The sequence below is a fragment of the Venturia canescens genome, chromosome 1 (assembly GCF_019457755.1).
Source record: "Venturia canescens isolate UGA chromosome 1, ASM1945775v1, whole genome shotgun sequence".
NCBI lineage: Eukaryota > Metazoa > Arthropoda > Insecta > Hymenoptera > Ichneumonidae > Venturia > Venturia canescens.
In genome coordinates, this window is record NC_057421.1 from 12,678,855 (window position 1) to 12,706,646 (window position 27,792).

General features: G+C 40.5%; 1 protein-coding gene across 2 annotated transcripts in view; it reads left to right on the plus strand.

The window, feature by feature from the left end:
• The window catches only part of rols (rolling pebbles), a 62,003-nt gene that overhangs the window by 25,757 nt on the left and 8,454 nt on the right, over positions 1-27,792 (plus strand). The window contains exons 1-2 of one of the 2 annotated variants that reach the window (XM_043434102.1): positions 4,866-5,750; positions 26,516-26,910. In XM_043434102.1, the coding sequence (XP_043290037.1) occupies positions 5,687-5,750; positions 26,516-26,910 (459 nt within the window). In that variant the 5' untranslated portion in view covers positions 4,866-5,686. Of the gene's footprint in view, positions 1-4,865; positions 5,751-26,515; positions 26,911-27,792 lie in introns of those variants that run through there. The other variant, XM_043434094.1, reaches the window with a different exon arrangement.

The window sequence follows — 27,792 nt, forward strand, 5'->3', positions numbered from 1 at the left end:
TATAATATTAATTAATCGTACAGCATAACTGCGCATGCTGGTAAAGAATTTATTGATATGACGAAACATTAGTCCCGTGATAAAATTTACTACAATCCTATAAAACGAAGCGCAAGGGCTGTTGAACGTTGGCAATATTTTTATGCTCTTGGCTTGCACGATAAATTCGTTGGGAAGAATTTACGATCATTTTTTTTCATGGCTCCATGCGTTTTTTCGCTTGAAAAGTTTGTTATTTTTTACTTATTATTGAGCGAGGTTAAGACGACGAAGAACGCGGCGACAACGTCGAGGAACGAGATGTGTCAAAAGAACCTGCTGAGTCGTTCGATCTTACTTCGTATACCAGCGATTTCAACTTATTTTATAGCATCGAATATTCTGCGTCTTTTGCACGTTCGTTTAATTATCGATCGCCTTCGTTATTTTCTTCATCATCGGCGTTCTTGACGTTTTTTTCATATCAGCGTGGGCCACAAGACGAGATTCTCACTTTTTATCTCCTTCTTCTCAACGCTCTTTCTCTTCCTCTCAATTCTTCACTTTTTTTTCTTGTTTCTTCCTTCGCCTTTCCACCATTCTAGCTCTCTTTTCATTTTTAAGTCCATCTCTTTCTTCAACTTTCTCTCTCCATCGCCCGTTTCGTTTTCTCTCTTCCTCTTTTGTTCAACTCACCTTTTCTTCTGTTTTTTTTTCGCAGCATCTCTCTCGTACTTTGCACGCAAAAGAAAGGTGTATATGGCTCGACTCAAGAGCTTTCATTCCGTCGAGCTGTGGGCCCCGCACGCGTTTGAGCTCGCGGATCCCGGTTCGCCCACCCGCATCCGCTGGGCCCCAACCAAACCTTTAACTATAGACATACCGGCCGAAGATACAATTGCCTGAACGTGAGGTGGAAGTTCGCCCGCAGAAAAACCTCCTCTATTTGTGGTTTCCGTGCGGATACATGATAAAATTATGACGGTTATTGGCATGCCTTCCAAAATGAGTAAAACATCTTCAGTCGTTATCCAAAGTGAATATGAAGAAGAAAAAAATATCTAGTCGCTGGTATTTCGAGGCATCCTACGACAAGCGGAAAGTAAAATGGAGGCTGAATCCTGGCAGTAGCAAAGAGCAAAAAATCCTCGTCAATTGGATGATGCAATCGTTTCTGGCAAATAATAATCACCCTGAAAAATCTCGTCTCGTTTCATAATTGAAGGAATTAATACGGCTGAGATTCAATCCACGGAGTGAGCTAGAAAAAATTCTACGTCGTTAACTTCATATTATTTTTTATTATAGCTGGAACAACGCAACGGTGTTATTTTTAATCAGACCAATTTGTTCATGTTTTCAACTACGCCTAGAGGATTTCCACTTCACCAATTAATTTGTTGAGAGTCTTTAATTATTAGTTCACCTTATAAGATGAAAAAAGTGTGGTAATGCAGCGATTATCAACTACGTGGCAAAGGCACACGAGTCTCTTGATACATTATTCGATCGATGCAAACTCATTTTTCCAAGGAATTACTAATAGCGATGTAATAATGTACAAGTGGCCAATAATTGTACCTTTAGGATCAGGACACGTCGAGGACACATTGGAGCATTTGCGATCGTAATGTACGCACCGCGTGTCCCGTATTATCCTGTATATGTTTCATTGTATATATGCATGCATATAAATATAGCAATGATTTCTACACACGTATTTGAAGGGGGAAGGCGTGAGCAAATTCGTTCACGTCGCCACGCAGGCTGCCGTATCGTTTGCTGCGTCTGAAAGTGGATAGTGCATAGCCCATTTTTTTCTTCATGTTTCTCGTCGTCCCTGTGACACGATTATTGCAACACGACGCTCGACTCGATATTATGCATAACTAAAACACGTGTCTCTGTTATTTGTTACTGCGTAGCCGATACGCCTGATCGATTTCGTTGTGATTTTACCGAAGACGAATTTCTTGTAACCACCAGACTGTCTGGATGCATTTCCATTCCACCACGTCCTTCGACGTTATATGATTATAGATTGATAAAAACACGAGCGTGATTGACAGGATCGGAACGTATGCGAGTGATAATTTTGAAGCTCTTACCTGGGAAACATTCGGAATAAACCATTTTCCTAATCTCGTTGAAAATGTCTCTGAAAGAAAATTGGAGTGTATTTTTTTAATATAACTTTTTTGTGGCGATTATTTTAGTTTAGAATTGCTAATTGTTCAGCCGATCGAATGTTAATCTACAGCTGGAAATGTCTTTTATCTTTGGCTCGATATTGGCAAATAAGGAGCAAGAAACAGTCGAAAGCAATGAGAGGCATGGATATGTTAAGGAAGTGGAGAATATAAAAAATTTGTTAGGCAAGTACGAAGAACGGGTCTCTCCGTTTCTCGGAGAATCGTAAGGACTTATTTATGCGTTGCAAAAAAGAGAACTCGGAGAATATAAAATAGAGAGGCTCGGAGAATGGCGGAGGTTTACTCATTTATTAGAAAAAAGAGAAAGGCAACGAATGAGGATTTGATCTGTCGCTGCGGGCTTACAATGGTGCATCCTCGAAGTTGAATTTTTTGTCTCTCTAGAACCCCGACACTTTTGCACTAACGAAAATCCTTCCCCCGTTCCGTTCTCCGTGGGTTGTAGGTAGTGCGTAGTTTCGCCGTTCCCGGAGCTATCGTCGCATTCGTGCACTCCGGAGTGGCGAGTCTCCGCGAAACGCTGGAGTCGCTCTTTGAGAGAAACCCCAGCCGAGAAAACCTGTATTGAGAGTATATTAGCAACGCGGTAAGAGGTTCGAGCGAGGGGCAGAGGCAGAAAATGAAAAAAAAAAAAAGAGTTCGATTTGCCAGGGAAGGTACGAGAGATGGGCAGAATTAAAAGACCAACGACGAAAAAAAAGAGCCAAGGAAACGGGAATCGACGCCCCGACACGCGATACTTGTAAGTACGTGTGTTGATACGTCTTCGGACTCGACCAAAAGCTTCCACAGGGACGATAGTATATACACCTCGAAATAAGTTTTATTATGCACTACAAAGATACAGAGGTTTCGCAGGCTCTTCCAGTTGGTCCACTCCAACCCAACAGACAAAACGGACAAAAAAGTCTTTCAGAATGAGGTGGAAGGAAACTGCGAGTTCACGAATATTTCAATTCTTTCAACACGAACAATTACCTTCCAAAAAAACAGAATTCGATTCAAATTATTTCCAATTTTTTCATCATTTTTTTTGAACGCTCACAATTTTGCTGTGCATAGACACACTTCGCATTAGCTTACTATGAATCATCCAATTTTTGTGAATGCACCTCGTGAGGACGAGGAGAAAGTGCATGCGTGTCGGAAGTTGAACTCCAAAAAGGTGTAATTATTGTCGACGTTTCCGTGTCGTGTCAACCGGAAGCGATTGCTGGACTGGCGCATTGATCGAAAAGTTTGACTGTTGATGTTCCAGCTAAGACTCAACCGCGTGCGAAAAGTCCTGCCTCCTGTTGAGGTTGATAGACGTAATATTACAGGCTCAAAACTGAGACGAAGTAAAATTGCAACAATGCAGGATGCATTTCTGCTCCGCTAAACCACCACTTTCAACTTCCTCGCGACGCACCTAACTTAATTCATAATTAATTATGGAGTAGGTGCTCAAGGGAATGGCTCCGGGAGGTGTGGCCTTCGTCTTTTCAGATGCACCCCCGGTGCATCGACTCTGATGAGATTCGGAGATTTTAATTTCGAGATGAAAGGATCGCCCGATAATTGTCTTCATTTCCTTTTTTTCGGAGCGCTCGTGCTATTGGAAAGATCGCTCGAACGGATAACTAGAAGCTTAGAAGAAAGCTACGCATTCCAACCTCTAAATCATCAGAATCATAATGGCTTTTAAATAGTTGGGCACAAAAAGCCGATAAATTTCGAGGATTTCATTGAGTAAATTCGAAAGCAATGAAATTGAACTCGGCGAGCGTTTTTTCAGTGTGGCACACAGTCTCTCTGTGTTCTCAAATCTGAAGAGCAAATCTCCCAATTCGTGATCAAACTTCCGAGGCGTGGGTGAGAAGAGATGCTTAAAAATATGCAAATTTGTCTCACTATTGTACTGCTTCAAATAACCAAAAAAATTTTTTCGAGGCCAGTGTCTCAGAACCGACGTATTGCCAGTTTCCGCGGGCCCTTACGCCACTGGACGGGCACATAATATACGGAACGAAAGATAGTGTGGTGCCACTGAGTGGGAGCTAAGTTGATGGTAGATGTGTTCGGTTCTTTGCTCGTGAACAGTCTACATATGTAGATATATTAAAACTATGTACAGCGTGTCCCGAAAGTTGGCTCTAAGTAAGATTATCACATTGCCCAATGTCGATGACAAATGTTCGCATTCAGTTGCTCTTGCGACGGGCACCATCGGCGAAACATCGATAAATTATTGACCAGTGATCTATCGAGGCATACAAAATTCCATGCCAATAAATTGTCATGCACCGGATTATCGCCCCTAAATCCAAAATATTTCATCAGCGATGCACACCAGAGAAAAAAAAATGCTCAAAGAATGATTTCTTCGAAGTTTCTTTCTCGAGATCTTCTCCAAAGCTTAGCTCCGCGTTCTGAGACGGCCTATATAAATGTACGTGAAATAGTATAGTGTGCGTGCGTGTTATGCGTCGGGAAGGCAAGAACGGTGCCGGGGCTCTGGCATATCCCAACGATCACGGTGGAACGTCGGAGTATTCGGTGCGAACCAAGGCAAAAGCCTCAAGCAGGAGCAGCAGCATCGTGTAAAAAGCTACGAGGAACGTATAGTCGGTGGCAGAGAGGCATTCAGGCACACAGAAGAGAGTCTGGTAAGGCCAGTCATTCGTACAGCCAGTCGGAGCCAGTCTACCGGCCGGCCACCAGGCCAGCCTCGTCCAATCAGCCGTCAGCCACGACTTGTTGAAAGTCTACAACACTCGGGCTCTCTTCATGCCGCGCTGCGTTTTCTTTCTCGCAATCAGTTTGCCTCAGGCCTTCCTAACGTGCACTCCCTACGTCTTTTTTTTCAATCATACCATCAACTTATAAAATTACATCCTTCCATTCGGAAATAATGGACATGTGCCTTATTACGGACTGGAGAAACAATTGATACGAAATAAAATACGAATATCAATATGAGCGAACGTTAAAAATCATTATTTTTGTTAATCACAACTAAACGAAACTATGACAAACTTTTATGATTCATGGGTCGCCTTGGGCCTCACTCGAATCTTACGACCACCAAATTTTCTGTGATCGACTATCGGCATTTCTTCATTTCTCCGTTCCTCAATATATTTTGCAATATCTTCGCGATACGTTATGGGCTCGTAGAAGAGATCGTGCTTGTGAATATCAGGTGCAGTGCGTGCGTGACCACCGTGGGAAATTCGAACGTGACTGCCACAGTGCCAGTGAGGGATTATATTGCGGGGAAAGGACGACGTTGAAAAAAGGGTTGCTCGCTGTTTCAAGTGATGTGTAGATGTATATGTGGTGAATGATGAAATAACGGAGTAAAAATATAAGATAAAGAGAAGAAAAAAATATATTCTAACGTATGCAGCTTCACGGTTTGTGCTCTGCTCGCAAATTCGCCACCAGGGCTACTGTATTTTTGTGTCGTCTCTCAATCGGAGAATAAAAAAATCGGCAGCTTCCCGAGAACCATGGCGCCTCCGGACAAACTGAGATCATCGCGGCCTGGTTCGGGTCTGAGCCTTTCCGTTCTCGGTGAGTTTCGACAACGAACACGTTCCCTCGAAACACACTTTTTTTGTGTGATCGCCCATCGGAAAGATTGCTTTTCATACGATTTTATTAAACGAGTGAGCAGTGAAAATTATAGTATTCCAATTTTTTTGGCTTCATTAGCCACTCACCGGATCGCCCTAATCTATTGTCAATTCAAATCTACGCCGAATAATACGATGCGGCGCAGATGAAACCGAGATAAGCGAAATATGGAAATCGAAATGCTCACTTAGAGAATATTTTATCATTTTGATCAAGAAATAGATGGGAAGTGGGGATTACGTAATTCCACGATACGCTAATCATGCCTCGTATTTCTTTCGCACTATTTTATACCAAACTGAAGTCCCAGGTGAAGCTTTTTATGCCTGAAAAACTTTTTAACACTCGACATCATGAATCACCCTCTGAGCACACAGAACAAAAGGAAATTGATTTTGTACATTCCTCATAACGTATACGGAATCGCTCTGCCAGTCCGTACTTTTGTTTAGAAATGATGCTTCTGAGCCTACTACGAAAATTCCCAATCATCAAAAAATGAGGGAAACGATCAAAGTCGTATTAAGAATTCGTGATGCGTCAGCCACAAATTAACATGAAAATAGACTCGAATGTACGGTAAAGTGCCTTATTAAACCAATTTACTTGCATTCTGATGATGAGTCGAATTCTTGTGGAATACTGAGCAAAATATTCGAGCATAATTCATCGAGTGAGCGCATACCTCGTGAAGTTTAATATCAACATTCTATGCTCATAGTTATTTCTCTGAACGCCACACAGATCTCCAAAGTACATTAATCCGCCTTTTTTTACAAATATTATTATTTTCCTCTTGTCTCGCGATTAAACTATCTTTTTAATACTTTGCGTCAAGAGCCTGCCGCGTCTCGAGATAAATGCAATAAGTTTGCCTCAATAGTGTTATATTCGAGACTGTTAACAATGGCGTAATCGAAGTTATGGGGAAAAGGTGAGGGTGGCAAAAGGTAGGGCTCAGATTATTCTGTTCTTCAAGCATTGCAACGAGATACTTTGAAAGTGCAATAGGTTACTTATTCCCCGATAGTTTATTCGTTGTTTTGGTGTGAAAACTATGTTCGAGATAGATTTCGAATTCGTTTGAACAATATGTATTTTATTGCTGAGTAATAATATCGTTACATCGTTTGTTACGTGCTTATAGACTGCAAGAATAATTTCATACGTACCATCATTATTATAGGGATATCCTAACGTGGTTATTTGGCGAGAGAACTCTTTCGATGCACCAGAAGCTAGTATTCTTGAATCGGATTTTTATTTGATATTTATAATTACTCTTGTTTTTCACGTGACGAAAGTTTTGAAGTGGAAGCTCCTGCGCCTCAATAGTCTCATCGTTGTTATTGAAGCGAGGTGAAAATATCATTCCGAAGAACTTTCATTCTTGCTCCAGATATTCGAAACAGTGGGAACTTTGATCAGTGTCAGGTAATATATACCTTTTGAGTTGGGGCATTCAGACACGAGTTTTAAGTAGCACAAAAAACTTGTGGATAGCTCGCGCGTGAAAAAACGATTTGCGCGAGCATCATTTGAGTTTCGGTGCAGTTGGCGTATCAATAAATCATCGATAGGTGATCAATTCATTGTCATGAATGCGATGATCATTAAATTGGAGAATAATACAGCCATCCGCGGGAAAATGTGGCTTCTTACGTTTCTGAAACGTCGTCATTGCAAGTTTGTTCTAAAGAAAAACATGCGAACGTACCAATCGAACTGACACTCGAACATTTTTTCTCAACTCGTTTGAAACCGTCACTTTTCTAGTCAGGGAGTTTCGATTTAATTGATCGGTAGATTCTTGCTCACGAGCAATCCAATGATATCGATCGAACGAATATTTATACGTTGTGAATGAAGTATCCGTATTAAGTTCATATTTCACACCACGAATCCACGGATTTATTCTCCAGTCCAGAGCACCAGCCCGAGAAAACGTTTTGCTGCTGCTGCTGTGCGGAGAGTATTCAGTCGCGAGTGTTTAGCTGCAACGGCCACCTGTTGCACCCAATTAAATGGCGTAATTGACGCCATGCTTTTCGGAGCGTGACTGAGTATTAACGTGTACTGTCTGCAATGCAGACTCTATTGCATATCTCCCGGCCCGTCGATCGATATCGCACCGTCTGTACAATTATCATTTTCATTTCACTCGAGATCAATATTTTCAGATTTTTTATATGTTAATATTTTTTCCAGAATGCTCATTAATCGAACTCCAATCGCACTGAAATATTTTGTGTTTCAATTATCTACGATTTTTATAGCAAACTTTCTGGAATCGCATATTCGTTTACATTTTTTAGCATGGGGCGAGGGGTATTTAGAAAAGATAAATAAAAAATACTGTAAGTTCAGTTATGACAATTATCTACGACATTCGAAGCTTGAAGGATCGAATTATTGTTTTTTTTTTAAATGTTTTTATAGAGTTATGATGTTGGTGGTAAAAGTTAGCTAAACTTACAAGACTTGCGTCATTATAGATCATTACTAATGGAATACTTTTTACATTTGATAAAACTTTATCGCGTTGACGTGGCGGTTACCTGAATAGAATTTCTCAATTCTGCGTTTTCCGTGTTCCCAGGATTGTTTTGAGGATCGTTCGCCGTGCATACCTTTGGAAAATAAAACTGACTATTAGTCTTGCGAGTGAATGACACCGTGAGAGAATTAAGTACAATTAGAGGCGTTTTTGTTTGGGGAAAAGTCGGGAAAAGGATTGAATGTGTGAGTGTAAAAAAATGAGAGCCCACCCATTAAAAATGACAATGGGTTGGAGGGCATTAACGGTCAAACTATGCTTCCAGTTTTGAGGTTACGATGCAATACTTTTAAAATATGATTCGGTCATAAAATCTTTTGTCATTTTTTATTGCCCCCTTCCCCCCGTATCGTCCCTCATATTATTCGTAAAAAACGGTTGATCAACATTTATTCAGTTTCACGTGCAATAGAAAATCTTTACGAAATCACATGGCGAGGAGTCGTTGTAGCTCTGATGCATGAGAAGAGAAAGTTGCGGTCAAATATAAATAATATATTGGAAGAAATAAGGAAAATTGTTTTGACTCGTATACATTTATACTTGGCTGGTACACCTGTTCGTTCTGCCATTGACGACTGACAAACGGGAAATAGAAATTTCGTCACGTTCGTGATCGAAGACTGTGAAAACGACACGGCAACAAAGACATAAATCTATTCAATTTTTTTTTTTACTTCCGTCAAAGTTTCCATCTCACATTGTAAAATTGACGAGCCTCTGGGAAAAAATTCAGAAAAATAGGCCGTATTTCTACCACGTGGATCATTATTAATTGGCATTCATCAATATTTTTTTTTCTCACGCTAGTCCTTTGGACTTTCCGGAAGTACTCTGTAAACGTACTGGAACTGTATGGCCCAGTGGGAAATTTGTTATTCAGATAAAGCTCATAGAATTAATTAATTTTGTAAAAAAATTTGAGCCTTTTCCACTAATTAGAAAATATGAATAATTTAGCCACACGAATGAGTCTAGTTTTCACAACTTCCGTTACCGGAAAGTCGTACGAGAGAACTCATTAGAAAGCCAGCAAACGAACGTTTTCTATCATTTTTTTTCCAAGTGACGTCATTATCAGCTGATTTTTAATTCTCTACTCATTAAAACAAGTTTCTTGAAAATCTCGGTCAGCATGTTCGTGAATGTGACGGAGACGCTATCGCTCGATTTGATTGCATAACTCGGTCAGACGAGCGGGATACACGAGACTAATTTAGATAATAACCCAAACATTGTGCACGAGAAAAGTGACCGCGAGGCTTTGAGTGGGCAACCTCGTCGTCATAAACTCCGTGAGAATTTTTCGTTCTATCCATTGAGAATGAGCGCCTGCTCGGCCTCTGGAGACCGGTTCCTCACGTAGTTTCTTTTCACTGATTCAGAATCCATTCAATTGGAGACGCCGTGATTTTCTCACTGTCTCGATCACCGGGATATATCGCATCCCGATTATTTCAAACGGAACGAAGAAATCGTTGGAAATCGAATACCTGATGATTCGTTCACCTCCAACGGGATCGGACATCGTGCGAAAATCGCAATTTCAAGCGTTGTGGCCAATGGATATTGTACTGTTTCTGACATCGAAACAAACCATTTTTTTCTCACCGAAATTCGCAGTTATCGAGGAAAAGTGTAACGAACAAAAACTGCCTACAACACTTTCGTCGATAGTTTTATAATTTAACTCGAATCATTTTAAAATTACCTCCAATCCGTTGCTGTATCATTCTGAACTCGGATTCATTCGAATGTTTGTAATTATCTTGTTGAAAAGATTAATCTTGTTGACGAATGCATTTCATAAGACGTCCGTGATATTCGGGCGGCGTAAAAGTGCGTCTGATCAGTTTGAACGATTGAACGAGCCCACGCGAATTCTGACGGTCATAGGCAATTATGATGAAGAAATAAAATTAGCCTTCGCGGCTGAACGCGATTCTTGTTGGGCTCTCATCACGATTCGTGGCAAATCGATTCGTTCAAGAATCGTGATTCACTGAGCCCCCTCCCTTATCCCTTCGTTCCACGCTCGCGTAATACATTCGTTCGGGTCTCTCTCATCGATGCCGATGAGCTCAGGAGTCGTTTGGGGATTTGTAAATATACACGTATAAATATATTTCTGTCCCTCTTTCTTTCTCTTCTTCCCCGTCGCCCGTACTTTTCTCTACTTTTGCGATAAATTGACATGGATTACCTGGCGTTTTGAATCGGTGAAAGCTGATCGAAAGTAGTGATTCGTCACGAGAGTTCTCTTTAGCCATCTCGAGAGTTGACATTTTTTGTTGTTTTCTTTTTTTTGTTTTTTTTTTATCTGTCAAGATAATTTGACGTTCACGGAGACGCGAGACATAAATCGATGTTTCTCCAGAAGCTAACACGATGTCGTGCATCAATCTCGTACAAAATCAAATTCAAATTTCTTCCTTCTTTGGGCAATTTTTATCGACGAAAAAAGCGAGACAAGGAAAAGAACTCTGTAGTGCTGCTTTCCAATGAAATCCTTCCCCAAAATATTCTAACTATGTCACCGTGATAAAAGAATTAATAAAAATTGATCATTTGAATAACGAACCCATTAAAAAATTAAAGACTCCGGCTGTGTACGTGTGTAAATTAATGAATGGCAGAAGCGAGGTTGAAAAATAATACTCGTACCGTGATCGGAGCAAATTTCTTTGTTCTGGGAGAGACAGAAAAAGAGAATATCCTTCAATCGCGATATTTCTCAAGAATGGACTCAAACCAGACACTTTGGGCTCGTTGGTTGAGGCGAGCAAGGACTCTGTCGAGAACTCGAGGGAATAATGGCGACGGTAAACCTTTTCCCTCTCGTTTCTTCTCTTGCACGTATATTCGAGCGTAAAATATGCTCTACCTGTGTAAACTAGTTCCCTCTGACTACAGTCATAGGCTGTCCCACGTACAAGGTGAGCAACAGGTACTCCCGTCTTGAAATTCTGCCTGCCAGCTCGACCCAAGCCAGAGCGAAACCTTAGGATATACCTCGAAAGAGGAATGAAGGGCATGGCATCGTTTGGTAGACGTGGAAACCCTAGGAAGCGTTTGTTTTATGTCCGTATATACGTGGGATAAAACGGGCCTTCTGGGAAATCGTTTGAAGCACAGAAACGCTGGGTTCCTCAGGATCCGTGTTTTCTCTGCACTTTCCTGCGGATGTTGAAGAGCAATGAAGAAAATCTTCGTTGCTACATTTCGAGATAACATCCAATCGAATGACTCCGAGTATCTGAATTTATGTAGTAGCAAAACACTCGATTTACCATGAAAAATGTAAATGGAAATTTTTATAGAAAATAAGCATTTTACTCAGTGTCGATCAATTTGTAAATGCACGTGTAATAACTTCCCTTTCGTACATTTAGGAGCATCTTATTTACGAGCTCTTCACACCATTACAGACTCGTAGATGCGTAAACAGGTCCACGAGCATGTTTTCTGTTAGCGTTTTAGTACAACCATACAGAATCAGGGCCCTAAAAGGCGGGCCCGGCGGTGCACCGGGTCAAGGAAAGTTTTCAGCTCAGCAGGGGGCTGGTCGTTATTATTTGGCTGTGGGCCCACGCAGTTCCGACGCTGAATCACTCAGTCCTTGCTGCTAGCCTGCTGGGCAACCGGGTGCATCGAAAATATTTTTTTGGCTTAGGGCCATATGGGATTTTGAACGGATATTTTCTCGCCAACCGTGTGAAATAACGCTTCTTCGTCGAGGCCTGTCTCTAGCTCTCGTTTCGCCTGAAAAACATCTGGCTTTAGAGGCAAGTGCGGACTCGAGCGGACGCCGATCCTGGTCGAAGCAAATACAGCGTGAAGTTGACCTACGATTTGTCAGTCTTATTCCATTCACACACAGCTGGCTAATACTTTTCCGGTGTTTTACTTCACATGCTATTGATGGAGTCTTTCTGAAGAAGCTCCAAAACTGGGGCACCAATTTTTCAAAGGGTCCGATAAAAAGGTTGATTGAAAAAATTTTATTTGGCTTCCATCCAAAATGAGAATGTGAATAAGAATAATTCAACTATGAGATTTCATTTTGTGATTACTTTTTTGACTAACTGACCAATGACTGACAGTTTTCGGACAATCGAGAGAAAAGTTTTCATTGTTGAAGGCCTCGAATGAAAAACGAATTGTCCATGAATAGGACAGACAACTTCGATAAAAGAATTTCGTTGGAAGAAAATATCAAACTCGATTCACTGTACAGAAGGATTCGAGACTCGGAAAAAGTACAAATGTCGATGCCACTTGACACCTGTTTGACAGAGATAGACACTGACGCAAAACCGATAGATTCTATTTCAAGCGTGAACTTTTGATCGAGGACAGATAAATCATTGGGCTTGCTTCGAATCGGGATCGCGTAAAAATAAAGATTTCTGGCACGTGAAAATCTTCTGTCGCCTAAAACTTGAGGTTTTTTATGCTCTCCGTCTTATTTATAAATGTTCCTTTTAAAGCTTCTATGAATAAGCGATTCGAAATCATCTCATTGGCTCCCTTGTTTTTTAAAAGTAATCGATGAATGCATGTACTTTTTTTTACCTGAAAAAAGTGCGGGAGAATATTCAGTATCTTCAATTGATGCGAATGGAAATGATTTTTTTTTTTTTAGAAATCAATCACTGCTGTCACAAAAGTGTTTCACAGGAGATTTTGAGTGGGGATTGTGCGGCCATGGATTTGAAGAATTCTTGAAATTAATAAGCAACTTTCACTATTGTCGAATAGGTTGGAATGCCTCATACGAGCATATATTGATGCATGTAACTTGTAAAGGAGAGGCTGCGAAGCTCGTATATGTTGCTTGGACAGCGTCTCGTGTTAATTCAATTCATTAGCCGAGAGTGAACTTTCGCTATCTTTCTTATTTTGTCCTGTTAACGAAGAGACGTGCAAGCCTCTCCGCTTCGTGGTATACGAGGAAAGCCACCGCGAGTGATCACATGAAAGATTGAATGGAGGTATTTGCTACATTCGTTTTGTGCCAACGGACTTAAAGCCATACTTTTTTATACCTGCCAAATCGACACTTTATTTAGCAGCAGTATTCTCTGTGTAATTGAGTTTGAGTATGTGTGTGTGTGTGTGTGTGTTTTTTTCATATTACCGATGGTTGAATTGCCGTTGTAATGCTTCTTAGCTCACTTAATGTCCGTTAAATATAGTCTTGCCACCGTTAATCACAGCAATTGATGTCATTGGAATTTCAACAAAACCTGGGCTCCCAGTGGAAGAAAGTTTCCGTACGAGCGTTGAAAATATCATTACAACTTAATGATAGAGCTCAATTGTTTCATTAGACTACGTGCTTATCGTTAAAACACTTGTGGCACATTTTATTTGAAATATCTCTAAATGTTATTGCATTTATTGTCGAGATACGAATACGATCGTTATTACGGCGTTAGTTTTAAGGCAGTTCATGCACGAGACGATTTTTTAAGAACGTCTTGAAATTTACACCGACTTTAAATGGGTAGTCGACTGACACACACATATCGAATTTTAAAGAGTTTGTATTATTGTTTATTGCGATAAACGTATTTAAATATGAAGAAAAAGACACAACCGGCATTAAAAAATGTTTAGACCGAAAAAAGTTCCATTCAGACCCATTTCGCTTTCGATTGCGTCACTTTATTCTTGGAAAGCATAAAAACGATTAGAACTAAAGTGTATTTTCAAGAAATATTGCGGTTTGAAGCCTGCAAAGATTGCAAAATTCCTCACTGACCTTTGGAGAACGAAAAATATTTAGAAAAATTCTGACATCACACGTTCATGTTTTTGTGATCCTTTTTCAAGCCCTCCCCACGCTTCAAGTGTCTCATACGCATGCGCGTATTAATGGGTATTCGTCACGCAAGCCGCGGGCCACTCGAATCAAAAGATATAACTCTTTGGACGCCTCTTGTGCACTTTATACGTGTTTACAATATACACAGAAAATGTATGCAGATATACTGGTACGAGGTACGCGAGCTTTCGTTGGCCAATCGCACTCGTTACTCGAGTATATGAGAGAACAGTGAAGGAATTCATTCGTATCATTCGTGCACGGAATACATATAGATCGTTACGAGTCAAAAGGGTTTATGAAAACAGCGGGATTGGAATTTCTCGTGGGATTGACGTGTCGCTATACAAGGAGGTCTAAAAGTCACTTCGAAGTTCCAATACGTCGATGCGGGTACGAAAGTTTCAAAGAGAAAGATTTTTCAACACTCTCAATTCCCATTCCACGGTCGTCGGGTTTGTAATTAATTGGGGATATCGAATCGCTCCAATATCGATCGAGCGGAGAGTAAAAAGCTCCGAATTTTTTCCTTTACGATTTCGCGATCTTCCTAGTCCCCCGATCGTCGAACTTTCCATCTGACTTTCGACGTACTCTGTACATATGCACACGATATACGATCTGAGAATAATACATGAACAGTTAGCCTGTTCATCTGACGTACAAACTCCGACTCTGTCCGTCGCGCCGAGTAGTCTCGTCGGGATTAAATCCGACTCCATTCGATTGCGTGGGCCCCGCGATATACATTTCAAGTGTTCGACGTTTGATGACTCTGCAGAAGCCTCGACTTCGATTGAGACCTTTGCGGGAGGAGAAACTTCGTATGGCAAGTGACGATTTTCGAATGATCAACGATTCTCGACCGTGCGTCAATATTCATTGACCCTTTCATCCCGCAAAATTCTTATCTCTTAGGACTTCATTCTTGCGATTCGATTCTCAGAAAGACTAATTCATTTCTACATATTGACCCTAACCGCGGCACTCGTCCCCGGCTTCAACGGCTATCAAATCTGTCATCAGTTTCACGACAGTTCGAATTGATCGCAGTTTTTTTTGTCGCATTAAATTGAAAACATTTATTCCTTACATTTTTACAGCCCTGATCATACTTGATTGGAGGACTCACAGTTGTGCTCTTTCCATTGAGAAATCATCGATGAATGATGAAATATATTTTCAAAGATATTTTATCGGTGTACCTACTTTATTTTGGATTCGTGTGTAATATAAATAGATGATAGTGTGCTGCACGAACTCTTTGGAGGTTTATCTTTCATGCGGACTTTCACGTGGCGCCCGTCAATTTTAATCGAGCTTGACTTACGAGCTGCGATAACGAACGGATGCGGTTGTGAAAGCGGCCCAGGCTCTCGTGCACGGTGCATCGTAATATCTCTTTTATAAACACTCGAGCCAATACATCGATACGATTTCGCCGTGCGGCTTTTATTACGACTGAGAAAATGATAGATCGCCGGATCGGACCGTTGCGCTCGTATTGCACAAACTTGCATCTGAGTGAATCGTACAATTAACGGTTGAGTGCGGTGCAGGTGAAACCACGGTTATTGGTCCAGCCAAGCGGAAGATACAAAGCGAGCATTTTTCTCGGTTAATCGAATAAATGATAATGTAACCACGAGTTTCCTCGTGAAAAGCAATCACTAAAGATTCAATCGGATTCGCCTCGGGGTTGAAAAGATAATTAGCACAATATCGAGGAGTTTCGTCATAACGATCATCTTCCGTTATTTTCTTACGAGCGACACGGTCGCTGTCGTTTCGACGAATCAAGCGAAAAAATCTTTATTGAAAAGAATCGTACCGATATTGTTTATTACCATTTCGAGCAAGCTCAGTAACTCTCCGTCGATTATTCAATTCACGAGCGCACTTGGAAAAATGCGCATATTTTCCTATCAAAGTAGATCAGATACAATGGAGCCATTGTCTAGTCCGCAAGTGGATGAAAGCACAGGTCTTTGTCTCGATTAACATACTCCGCTGTGTCTCTCTTTAATTTTCCTCATAGCGCAGCCAGTCGTTGTCCCATTAGGGTTTCAAGTGATCTTCCCGTCCAAGTAATCCTTCAAACAGTGCCTCATCTAAAACCTCTCGCAAGAGCCAGTAATGGAGTTCAGACTTTAAGGGCTCATGTACACTCGTGATGGGCGGAAAAATCGAATTTTTTTTTATTAGTTGTTCTTCAAGTAGAATGTCTGAAGAATATTCTCGCCAAATTTCATAAAGATCGGAGCATTAGATTCGTAGATGTGGGTATTTCAACCGACCGCCCGGTGCGCGCGGTCGTCTGATACTTGAATCGTTAAACGCGATTATCTCAGAATTGTCATTGTTTTTAAAAACACCTTTGCGGTGGACACGATTACTAAAAAACTCTTAATCCGATCCATACCAAATTTACACCACTTATTTATCATAATAATAGCTAGGACCTGGTCGAAGGATTTCGAAAGGAAACCGAAAATTAGCACCTCAAAAAATGAATTTTTGGTTAAAACAATCGCCATTTTTTTCCAATCAAACTTTTTACAAATCCTTCCTCCAGGCCCAAGCTATTATTATAATAAATAAGTGGTATATAAATTTGGTATGGATGGGATTAATAGTTTTTTAGTTATCACGTCCACCGCAACTGATGCTCGAAAAAAGGTGCTGTTGTAACACAACTGGAGTTGCGCCATTTTGAGAAATTTTTTTATGAAAAAATTGTACAAGTACACGAACATACGTACTAGTGAATTTCGTTCACAGTTTTTTAATAAACATTTATTCTCTTGTCGAAAAGAAATAAAAAAAAAACCACGTTTTTTCGCCCGCTGCAAGTGCATATAAGAACTTAAATGTTGAAACAACCTAATTGTTACTGGACCCACGACGTGCTTTTTCGTCCCAGATAGCTTTTGATTAATTTGATATAATTTCACTAAAATCAACCCAGGAAGATATAACAAGAAAATTAACGTGTCATTCGGTTATTTTTCGTCGTTCGTTACGTCTCGAGAATCGTACATTCGCTATAAATAGTGTTGTATACGATCGAACCTCGCGAGTCGTAAGTCCCAGTCAAGACGTCACGATTCACAAAGATAGGGCTGGTCTTTTCGCGCGCCCTTTGCCTTACCACCTTCCAGCAAATCTCTTCGGACCGATTGTAGCTCAGCTTTTCTTTCTTTTTCTCTCTTTCTATCTCTTTATTCGTGATGGGAACCCACAGCCTATACATACATGCATATATAGAGATTCGTTGCGGTTCTCTGTAAGCTTCGAAGCTTATACCTGCCAGAGTTCGTGATCAACGTTCTACCAAAGTACTCGTGTATAAGTTCGTTGGAAACAGACGCCAAGATTTCCGCGTTAGGCGCCATCCCGTGCACCTAACTCTTCCTTGCGATCCTTGCAACGTTACGATTCTTATTTTCATGCAAATCCGTATTTTTTCGATGTTACGTTACCGAGAAAATTACGTAACGTCTTTAAATAATTCAAATAATCATGGTAGAACGGTAGAAAGTTATCACGATTATGGAAAATTCGTTCAGTTTACATAATTTTGAAAGACGAAACCTCAGCGTCGTTTTCGTTATCGAAAATCGAGGGAATCTCGGCTGAAAAACGTGATGCCACGACTTCCAATAAACTTTTTCTTCGCCCAGATTTTTTTATTACAAACAGCGATCGACGTCGAATTTTTTTATCGAAGATACAAATAATAGGAGCGTGAAAATTACCAGTGCACGAATGCACCTGATATTTTCCATGGACGCGAGGGAGATAGAAGAAAAATATGACAGAAGATTGCCTACATAGTTTCAAGTTTTATCAGCAATCATCGGAATGAGAAGGAAATATTTTCGAAAACGCGTATTTTCGTATCTCGGCGCCGGCGATGTCATTCAGCTATATTTACACGTCGCGTCGCCACTTTCCGTGTAGCTGCACGTATGTAGAGCCAGAGGTACAACTCAACGCTATAGACTCTGCGTAGTGGTATTATGTGCCGAGAATGTAGGAAAAAGAAAAGAAAAAAAAACATATTATTGAGATACGGAGTGAGTCATGGGCCGATACGAGTAGAGATCGCGCGCAGAAATAGCATTAGAAGGGAATCCTTGGAGGCGCCGTCATTTTCACATCGAGGTGGAATCGTATAGCATGAGCGTGCATTAAATGTGCATTATCTATATTTCATTAATAATAAAAATATCCATATTCAGATTTAACGGCTCGCCGTAAACGACCAAGTTTTTATAAATTCTTTATTCAGGATGAAACACTTCCAGTCAGACTTTTAAACGGCTTGAAGACTTTCCGTCCACCGAAGGGATGGTTGGTAATAAAAATTGATTTTATTAGAAATTCTCAATAGTCGAGATATTTTATTGACGAAGCCAACGTTTATAATTGCCTCTTACGTTCTCGGTGTTGAGTTTCCATCCGGATGACGAATGTAGGTGAAAACATTAGTGTTTGAAGAATGAAAAGAAACGCATTCACTCGGATACGAAGTTAACTGTTGTGCGAATGAGATTAATAAAAAATATGATAAAATCCAATGGATTACATGCGGAAGAAGAGAGATGAAGAAAACGAGTAACGTTGGGTTATTCCACGCAGGCCTCTTTCTACCTTATTCTTAAGCTCGGCCCGCGAGTCTCGAGGCCAAGATTTTAATCCTGACTACGTAGCGCGACGTGATACCGGTCGCGAGCGCTTATCGGCGCAACCTTATCTGTCCGATGTGCCGCAGCAGCAACGTAAAACGTCTGTACCGCTCCCGCGAATACACACACCAGTACAACCACCTTATCGCGCTGAGACTAAGTAAACGTGGCCAGGAAAGCTCTCGCGCCTCTAGACCGAATGTCCTCTTTGGTCCATAACACATAACACGTAAACACTGTAGTAATTAATCCCCGAGATACATTGAAAAAATCCATAAAATGTAAATGGATAGAATTTCAACCGATTTATCGAGTAAAACTGACCATAAAGTAGAGTACATTCAGGAAAATAAAATTCTGTTCTTAACCTTGTACGACCATATTACCCTTGTAAAAGGTGCTTCGAAGAATTAGATCACGTGAGAAGACTCCTTTTGAAAAACATGTCATCTTCAAACTTTGTACCATCCAACAGGCCTTTAGACATTTTTTAATATCGATTTTTTGGAATTATAACTATTCCTGATCAGCCGAGCTGTTTTACGTGGAGATTTAATTACGAAATAATTTCAAAGTGCATAAGTGTAGTGCAATTTCGAAATTACAGATAGTAAAACATTTTTGGAAAATTCGTTTAAATCATTTCGAAATGTGTTTTGCATCGTCGACGGGATTGACTCTGATACAGTTCGAAAGTTAATCATTTGAATGGCTTGTTTTTCGAATTTGTTTAACCAAATCCCATCTGACTTAGGAAGAAGGTTTGCCCCCGATTTTGTTAATTCGTTGATCTCCGGGGGAGGCTACAAGCGAATTGAAAAACATTCGACTTTTGATTAACGAGCGATCGTTTCTTGCATCATCAGTTACTGGAATCGACGTCGAATCCTTTTTCTTTATTCATAGGTCAAATGTGTTAATCGCATCTGATTAAGATGAATTTTAAATGTGATCATCCTTCCGACCTTCCCCCTTAAAACTCAATTTCCGAAGGTTTGTCGTCGGCTTTAAAAGCAACCTCAACGCACATCAAGCCTCGCCAGACGGCAGTAAAATTTGGCATCGGAGTTTTATCATTCCTTTTCATCTCAATGAACCTCAACGAGATATTGGTCCACTCTCGCGACCTATCGCGATTTAAATACTACAAGACACTCGAGGCTTCGAGTGAAACTCGCTCACATTGCGTCTGGATACTTTCTCTTACATATCCCCCCCTATCCTCTCACCTTTCTGTCCCAAAATAATTCCCGAGGTCGTAATAACGATTATTATTACAGCGTGACTCGTCGGATCTTAAATGTCGGTCCTCTGTTGTGCCGCTCGATTCCTCTATAGTTCACGAGCGAACTGTCGGTGAAAACAGGGCCACTCGTATTGTGTGTCCATCTTCCGAGGCCCCTTCTGAAGAAACGCTATTTTTTAATTGTCAGATTCCAAGGGAGCCCATCGTTCGTCCATATAAAATCTCTCTGACTTTGATCGCCCGGACTTTCTAATGAGTTATTAAAACTGTGAAAATTGATTGCCACAGTCTCGTACCAGCTTGCCCTTCATAATGCTCGACTCTTGACTTCGATTATGGAGAAATGAAAATCTTGTGCGACACCCAGCTGTGGGTGTGGTTTTTCAAGCTGCATCGATACTTCGTGAAATGAAAAAATGGTGAATTGCGAATGTTTTTTTTTCGTTCGTTTCGTTGGACTCCAACGTCGCAAACTTCAGCGTCGTGCTTTGCTAGCTTTCCGGTGAGGTGTAGTTTTTCCCGCAGGCCTAATTACTGTCAGAATAATTGTCGAAATTTTAGAAATCGAAGTAACGACACGTGCCCGCGACCCAGCCAGACGAATTGGCACTTAGAAAAACTTTCGTTCCAAGGTAATTCGTATCCTGAATCTTGTGTCCTGTTCGGACGGTTCATTTGGTCGTTGCGGAGCTCTCGTTATCTCGCGGAATTGGGTCAACTGGCCGCTCGTAATTTGTGTGTTCTCTGTACAGCAACGAGAAACGCGTATACAAGAGATTTACAAATGTACGTAAAGCTCGCGCACATCGCGCTACCTGTCAGCCACTTCGGTGTAATGATTGGCAACGAGTTTGCTGAGAAGCGGAGCAAAATCCACGGAAAAATGTCTTCTTCTGGCTCACATGTTGGCAGTGGAGAACGGAAAAGAACTGACGAACCTTTCGCGCTATTATTTCATGCTTTATTCACTGCGCTGGGCTGGATCACCTCGAGGTTGCAACAAATACTTAGCTCTTGAGGATAAGTGTGTTGGTTCAGTCCGGCTCAACTATGGGCGGCACCCCAGCGATATTTTATCCGCGTCTACACCACATCCCGGTGAACTATTCACTAAGAAAATTTGCAACGTAACACCCATACATAGCTGGCGATTTAACGAGGTTCTACGTCTCGGTAGATCGAGCTGAAGTGCCTATGTATAATTCTTAGTCTGCTGGACTCTTGTGGCGATAAGACTCTCGCAAAAGCTCAATGTTGGCAAAAAAATTCTTACACATACTCACGTGTATATAATGTGTGTGTACATATGTACTGTTAATATGGATGAAGAAACATCGTAGAGGCGTTTCCTAACGATCTACCGGCCAAGATTCGAGCCAGTATGTGAGAGCAGGCTCTCCATCTTACAGCTGCGGAATTGAGGATATATTCCATGGTGTAATAAAGGTTTCATCCTTGCACGAGAATCAGCTCTTGCTCACTCACCGCTCTTCGATTTCACTCTTCGATTTTATTATTTTATAGATATATCTTTGTATACACGTATATAGAGTAATGTAATATAGATTTGTAATCTTGACTGTAATCTTGATCGTTACTACGATCTTTGTTAAATTGAGATGTGAATCGAAGATTTTTATTGTGCCTTGGATTGGAAGAAGAGGGATTGTTACTACGAAAATTATCCGAATCTTTCTCTCGTGCTGATGGTTCGCGTCAATCATTTTTTCATCCAGTCAAAAGAATGAAATCTTTTGATTTCATGAAATGTTTCTTGTAATTGGCTCAGAAAATTTTCTGAATTCCAACAGACTTGGATTTCGTGGAGGAACTCGTAATTGAAATTTCATTCAATAGAGCCAATGTTCATTAGCAGTGCCAACGAATGAATTATGTTCATCGTCTAAGAAGAGATTCAAACGATTTCAGTGGATGGTTGGCCCTCGTTTTTACACTCGTGTTCCAATGTCTAATGACTCAAGTGAAACCTCCAAGAAACTGAGCTTGGTGTTATCTCGGTCGTTAAGGAGAATGAATTTTAAGACTGTCTTTGCTGTTCTCGAGTTTTAGCTCGTGAAATAATAATTTGTTTGTCCCACCTCCAAAAGCATTGTTTTTTGTTAATTCATTCGTTTCTAGTCACTTTATAGACTCCACTGCCTTCCATTAATTATTGTCTGCGTTTTCCGACTGTCATCGTCATCGTGCAAACAACGCGTCGTCGATAACGGTTTCCTTCGAATTTTACACAATTCTTCCGGCTTCTGCTCATGCACAGAGGAAAAAAAGTCATTGGGACAACGAAATGTGGCATTACGGGGTGCCAATGAAATATGTGATCATCACAAGGTTAAAAATGATAAAACGAATAAAATGATTTTGGATCGAACTGCAGATTCGTTCTCCCCGAAAACATTGCAGTCAAATCCAGAAAACTCTTCCAATAACATCAATCTATTGACTCGACCATTTTTTTTCTCAGTGTGCTTCGTCAAGGGTTAAATTAGTACCGAAAACTCTCACAGCACAGGTCAAATCTTCATTTGCTTTATCGACGTTGATTCATTTGTTTATCGACGTCTTCCATGTTGTAGCAACTTCCCAAACTTGGTGGAGACTCGGTGATCTCGAGGATTAAGAAGAAATGAAACAAGACGGTAAGACGCGTGTTTATAAGGAGTGTACGAGTTTATGTAGGATCGGTAAAAGGTATAATATCGCGAGGAAGCGAGGTCGAGATGAGTGCGTTGACCCAGCTCTTACGGTAACCTAACCACGGTCAGAGACTCACAAGAGTTGTTGCACCTGCCTACTTGCGTGAGCTGTTGATTTGGACTTACCTGGATGAGGTCGCATGACCCGAATCCTCCATCGTCTTTTATTTTTTCCCTCATCTGATCAGCCTCATTCCGATTACTCTACGATATGAACGATTGAAAGGAAGGAGTTCTTGCCCATGCGAGGGAAAATACGATATAGGAATTCCGGATTATTCACCACCCGAATATTGTAAGGTGGGTGAGCTCTGTCGATTCTTTCAAAGTGGACTGTGCTTCGATCCGAATCGTAGTTGGCTTATACTGTCATTTTAGCTTTTGTGGAGAAAAATTCAGTAAAAATGAGGCAGAAACGAGAGGAGACAACATAAATTTATTTCATCAGAAATATCTTCATTATTTCAAGCTTATTTGACGACGAAAAATAAATACTTATCGTAACGACGAATCAATATCACGTAACATTGATTAAAATATTTATCGTTGATCACAAACTAACTTCTAGCTTCGTATCGATTGTAGTCTCGACTTCGTAGTCTGAAAAGTATATCTGTGTATGTGTGGAGAAAGAAAAGTCTTCGACTCTTTATTTGCACCATTATCCCATTTCTTGGTCGACAGTGCGCTATTAACATCGTTTGTGTTTCATCGCTGTTCACTGGACGAGTCGACGCTTCAGACTCTCGGCAAATTAAATGGTTTTCACGAGTTTCTACAAGCATTCGTAATACTATAATAGTAAGATGGGATTCTCCATATTTAAACATAATACGATGATTCCTAGTGTTTATTTTCTTCGGTGCAGCATCAAAGTTTATCGATAATTTTACACGTTAACACTCACACTTCCGATGCACTATTATTGGGTCATTAAATTTAACGCCCTCTTTAATTTGTTTTTTTTTTCTTTGTTTTTTATTCGAAATTATGTTAAACGTGGTGTGAAGCATTTCGAAAATATCATCGAAGCTGAAATTCGAATGTATCGTTATTCAAAATTGTGTAGATATTTTTCACAAACAAAATAATTGGAACTTTATTAAAATATCTGTGAAGCAGCAATGATCAATAGATTACTCGCTTTTCTTCGTATTTTTAAGGACTTTTTTTTTAACCAATGAATTTTATCGATCTGCTTGCTAAGTTTACGTTTATCTGTCGATGCAGTCAACTGGGATTCAATTAGTGGAATATTCAAGGTGATTTTCTAGCTGTTGGCGAGAGCTTACAGGACTGAAGTTTCAATTGCATGCATCGAGTCCATGGGCTCACATTCCTCGTAGTCGTTACACTCGTTATCGATATTAAAACATGTAGGCATACCATTTCCTCTCCCGTGCACACTCACGATCCTCCAAGACACTTCTCTCGATCCTCGCGTGTGTAAATCCACTCGTCTCTTCTCTTGACCTCACTTTCTAGAATCATTTCGATCCAGCGTGAACTACTGGCGCCTCTTTTTGTGCTTCCAGACTATACAGAACGATCTACTTCGTGCTAAAATGCACGCTTGCCTTTCGATATTTCCATGAACGTCGTGGACATTTCTTTCGATTTGTTTATACCGTCTATAAAGCAACGATAATTTCTTTGCTTCATCATTCATTTGGAAACGATTCGAACATCAAAGGGTGCAATGTTCGCACGAGAAAATAACAGTTTCAAACAGAATTTCCACACATTTTTCAATTTTCTTTTAAGGTCGATCATCCCGGAAGAATCGTATTTTATAGGTGTCTAAACTGCATCGATTTTTATTCCCTAATTGAAGATATATAATCACTTTAAATTAATGCCAGATCAATTCGGAATTGTAAATAAATTTTTTTAACTTATCCTTCGGCGAATGAAATTACGAGCCATAAATTAATTGGGGATCCATCACTGACTGAACCCCAAATTTCATTCGTCCCTGGCAATAATACTATAGGTTTTATGTAGAAAATCACTTTTGAGAGTGCAAAGGGAAATCACAAAGGAAACGGATCAAGAAAAAAGTATTAATAAAAAGACAAAAGGCAGTGACAGGAATGGACCAAGCCAAGAAGAAAAAAAATCCCGAAATAAGCAAATGTGAGGTTATACGAGTGCTCATTATCGATTTCGCTTAATCTTTAACGTAATATATCTTTATTACTAGTAAGACAATTGTCTCGAAATTTTTCCCAGATCTTCGTTATATACTTCATTGTTATTGTGTATACCTTTTCATAAACTTCGTAAGAGAGTTCGTTCGTTATATGGAAAGATGAAAGATTTTTTACGCAAAGTCCTTGTAAACCTGTGTATTTTTCTTCTTATTCAAACACGTTTATCTCAATAACCAATAAGACAAACCCTTTACAATTTGACATGCGTGTCAGTCGACTGAAACTCTGTGTAAATTTCAATACGTTCTAAAGTAAATCGTTTCGTGCATGAACTACCATAAAACATCAAAGTGCTCCAGAAAATAAATTCCATTATATTTCATTCAAGTCCTATTCACATTTCATTGAGTTGAAATTTAAAAAATTTCGGAATCGTCGAATAGAGAAACAATGACAGAATCTTAAAATGCTCAGAGAGGTCATCGTTATGATTTCGTAGATATTTATTTTAAGCTTCGACGATATGTTCGGTTCATTCGTTATTTTGGTTGAAACTCACAATGATTTGACCGCGATCGCGTAACCGGTTAACGAATAAGGAGGAAGTAGGTATTTTTCAGTCCTGAAAATTTATGTTACTGGCACGTGCCTATCAATGTGGCCATGAGAAAATGAAGCGTTCAATTCTATTGTCAAAGGATTGCCTGACACTATATGCCAGAGGCATTGACCATTATTCGTCGAGGATGCAGTACGTAGAATAATATGGCAGGAGAGTATCGAGATTTAGTGATAAGGATAATCGAGGATGCACACGAGCTCTTCCGGGTCCAAACACCGAGGGAATAATCCTCACAAATCGAATACAAGTCTCGTACTTGAGTTTGCATCCTCCTCCGGATGAAAACGAGCTTCGCGTCTCGTCGTGAGTTTATATATAGGAAAACGATCGCTTGCCATCATTCGCTCGTAAATCATAAATTACACGAACCCGATAATATCGTGAGAGAATTGTATGCGCTTCGGCATGAGCGATAAAAAAAATAGCCATAGCTATACGTTCGATATATGCGAGGGACCGTGAACGCAGGTACGAGAAAACGAGACCCGGTGACCTTTTGCCCCGGGTCAAGATCATTTCACGGATCAGCAAAAAAAATTCACGTGTTCTACTTATCGAACTTTGTGTTACCTCATTATTGATTATTTTTTAATCGGCGCGCCGGTAGAAGCGATGGCGGCTGATGAATAAATCTCACGAAATTTATAAAGGACAACAGCAGTATCGTTGATCCCAAGTATTCATCGGGAAACTTAAACTGCTGGCGGCAAGTGTGGGTCAGAAAACAACTGACTGTGGTTTCAGTGACTTCCGGTGAACAAAACCGCAAATTCACTGAGGCTCCAAAGTCTTCAACCAAAAAGTTTTTCTCCAGAAAAAATGTTCTCACGCGTTTTGCAATGATTTTCAAACTCTTAATAAACATTTTTTCTTTGTCTTTATTTTACAGATTTAGCACAAATTCGTGCCCTCGTCGAGTCGACGACGATTCTCGGCGGTTCGACTTGTCCGTCCTGCGAGATGCCTTTCGACAAGGGCAAAAAGCGTCGACTCATCGACTCGTGTGGTCACGAGCGATGCTACTCCTGTCTATTCCGTAGCGAGGCATGCCCGATATGTCTTCAACGTACGGGTGTTAGCGACGAGGTCCTTCGCGATCATCACCAGTATCCTTACGAGAACGAAGTCGCCGGTTTCTGTTCTTCGGAACCGGTATCGATGCTCGCTACCAACGATGACTGGCTCGACGATCCCTCCTCCATAAATTCTCTATGCGGTAGCCCGAGACCTCCTCGAACGAGGATCAACCCGAGGGGAGCCAATCTGCCCCCTCGCCTCCCTCACGTGAGTATTTTTATACCCCTTTTTTTAACCCTCGTTAAATTTTATTATAACGAGTCTTCTTAAAAGCTTCGGTCAAGATATTTCAAAATTTATTGTCGTTTGTTTGACCACGAAAATCCGACGACTATAGTATATTTTTGTAGCTTCGAAAATTCTCATTGTTTCGGCGAGGAGGAAAAAAATTACGTTCGAGTTATTAAGGAGGAGAAAATAATTCGAAACTTTCTAATGTCGAAAAGGCTCTCTGAAATTTGCAGAAAATAAAAATTACGCATGACTCATCCGATTGAAAAGTCTTATCGAAAAGTATGAAAAAACAAAAAAAAAACAATGAATACTACTTCGTCTCCGTAACTGCTTATGGAATTGATCCTTAAACTCGCGATGCTGTCATCGTCACTTTCGAAATCAAGGCTCGTCGTATTCCCATTTCAAATTTTTATTATACGGCGAATTTCTCGGCCCCCAGTCCAATAATTCCACGCACGGAAGTGAAAAATGCTGAATATACCACGGTCGAAGGTGTCGTAAAGATCGGTACAGAGGATGACGCACAGACGAATCATGAAAGAACTTGGAGACATTCGTGAACGTATAAATGAAACGGCCAATGGCACCTACGCACGGTACACATGTTGAGCATTGAAAAACAAAAGGGCGTAACCCACGCAACTTCCCTCACGTGCGAAGAAACTAGAGTTACGACCTTTCGTTTCTTAAGAGTCCAAAACGGACGCAGTGTCTTTCGAGACGCCCCTTGAAAGAGAGTCTTTTTTCGTAAAAGAAAAAAACATGCGCGAAGATACTCTCGCGCCTCTCCAGTGTTTCGTCCACCCACGATAAGTCTACACCTTTTACCGCGCAGTCGTACGGCTCTCATCG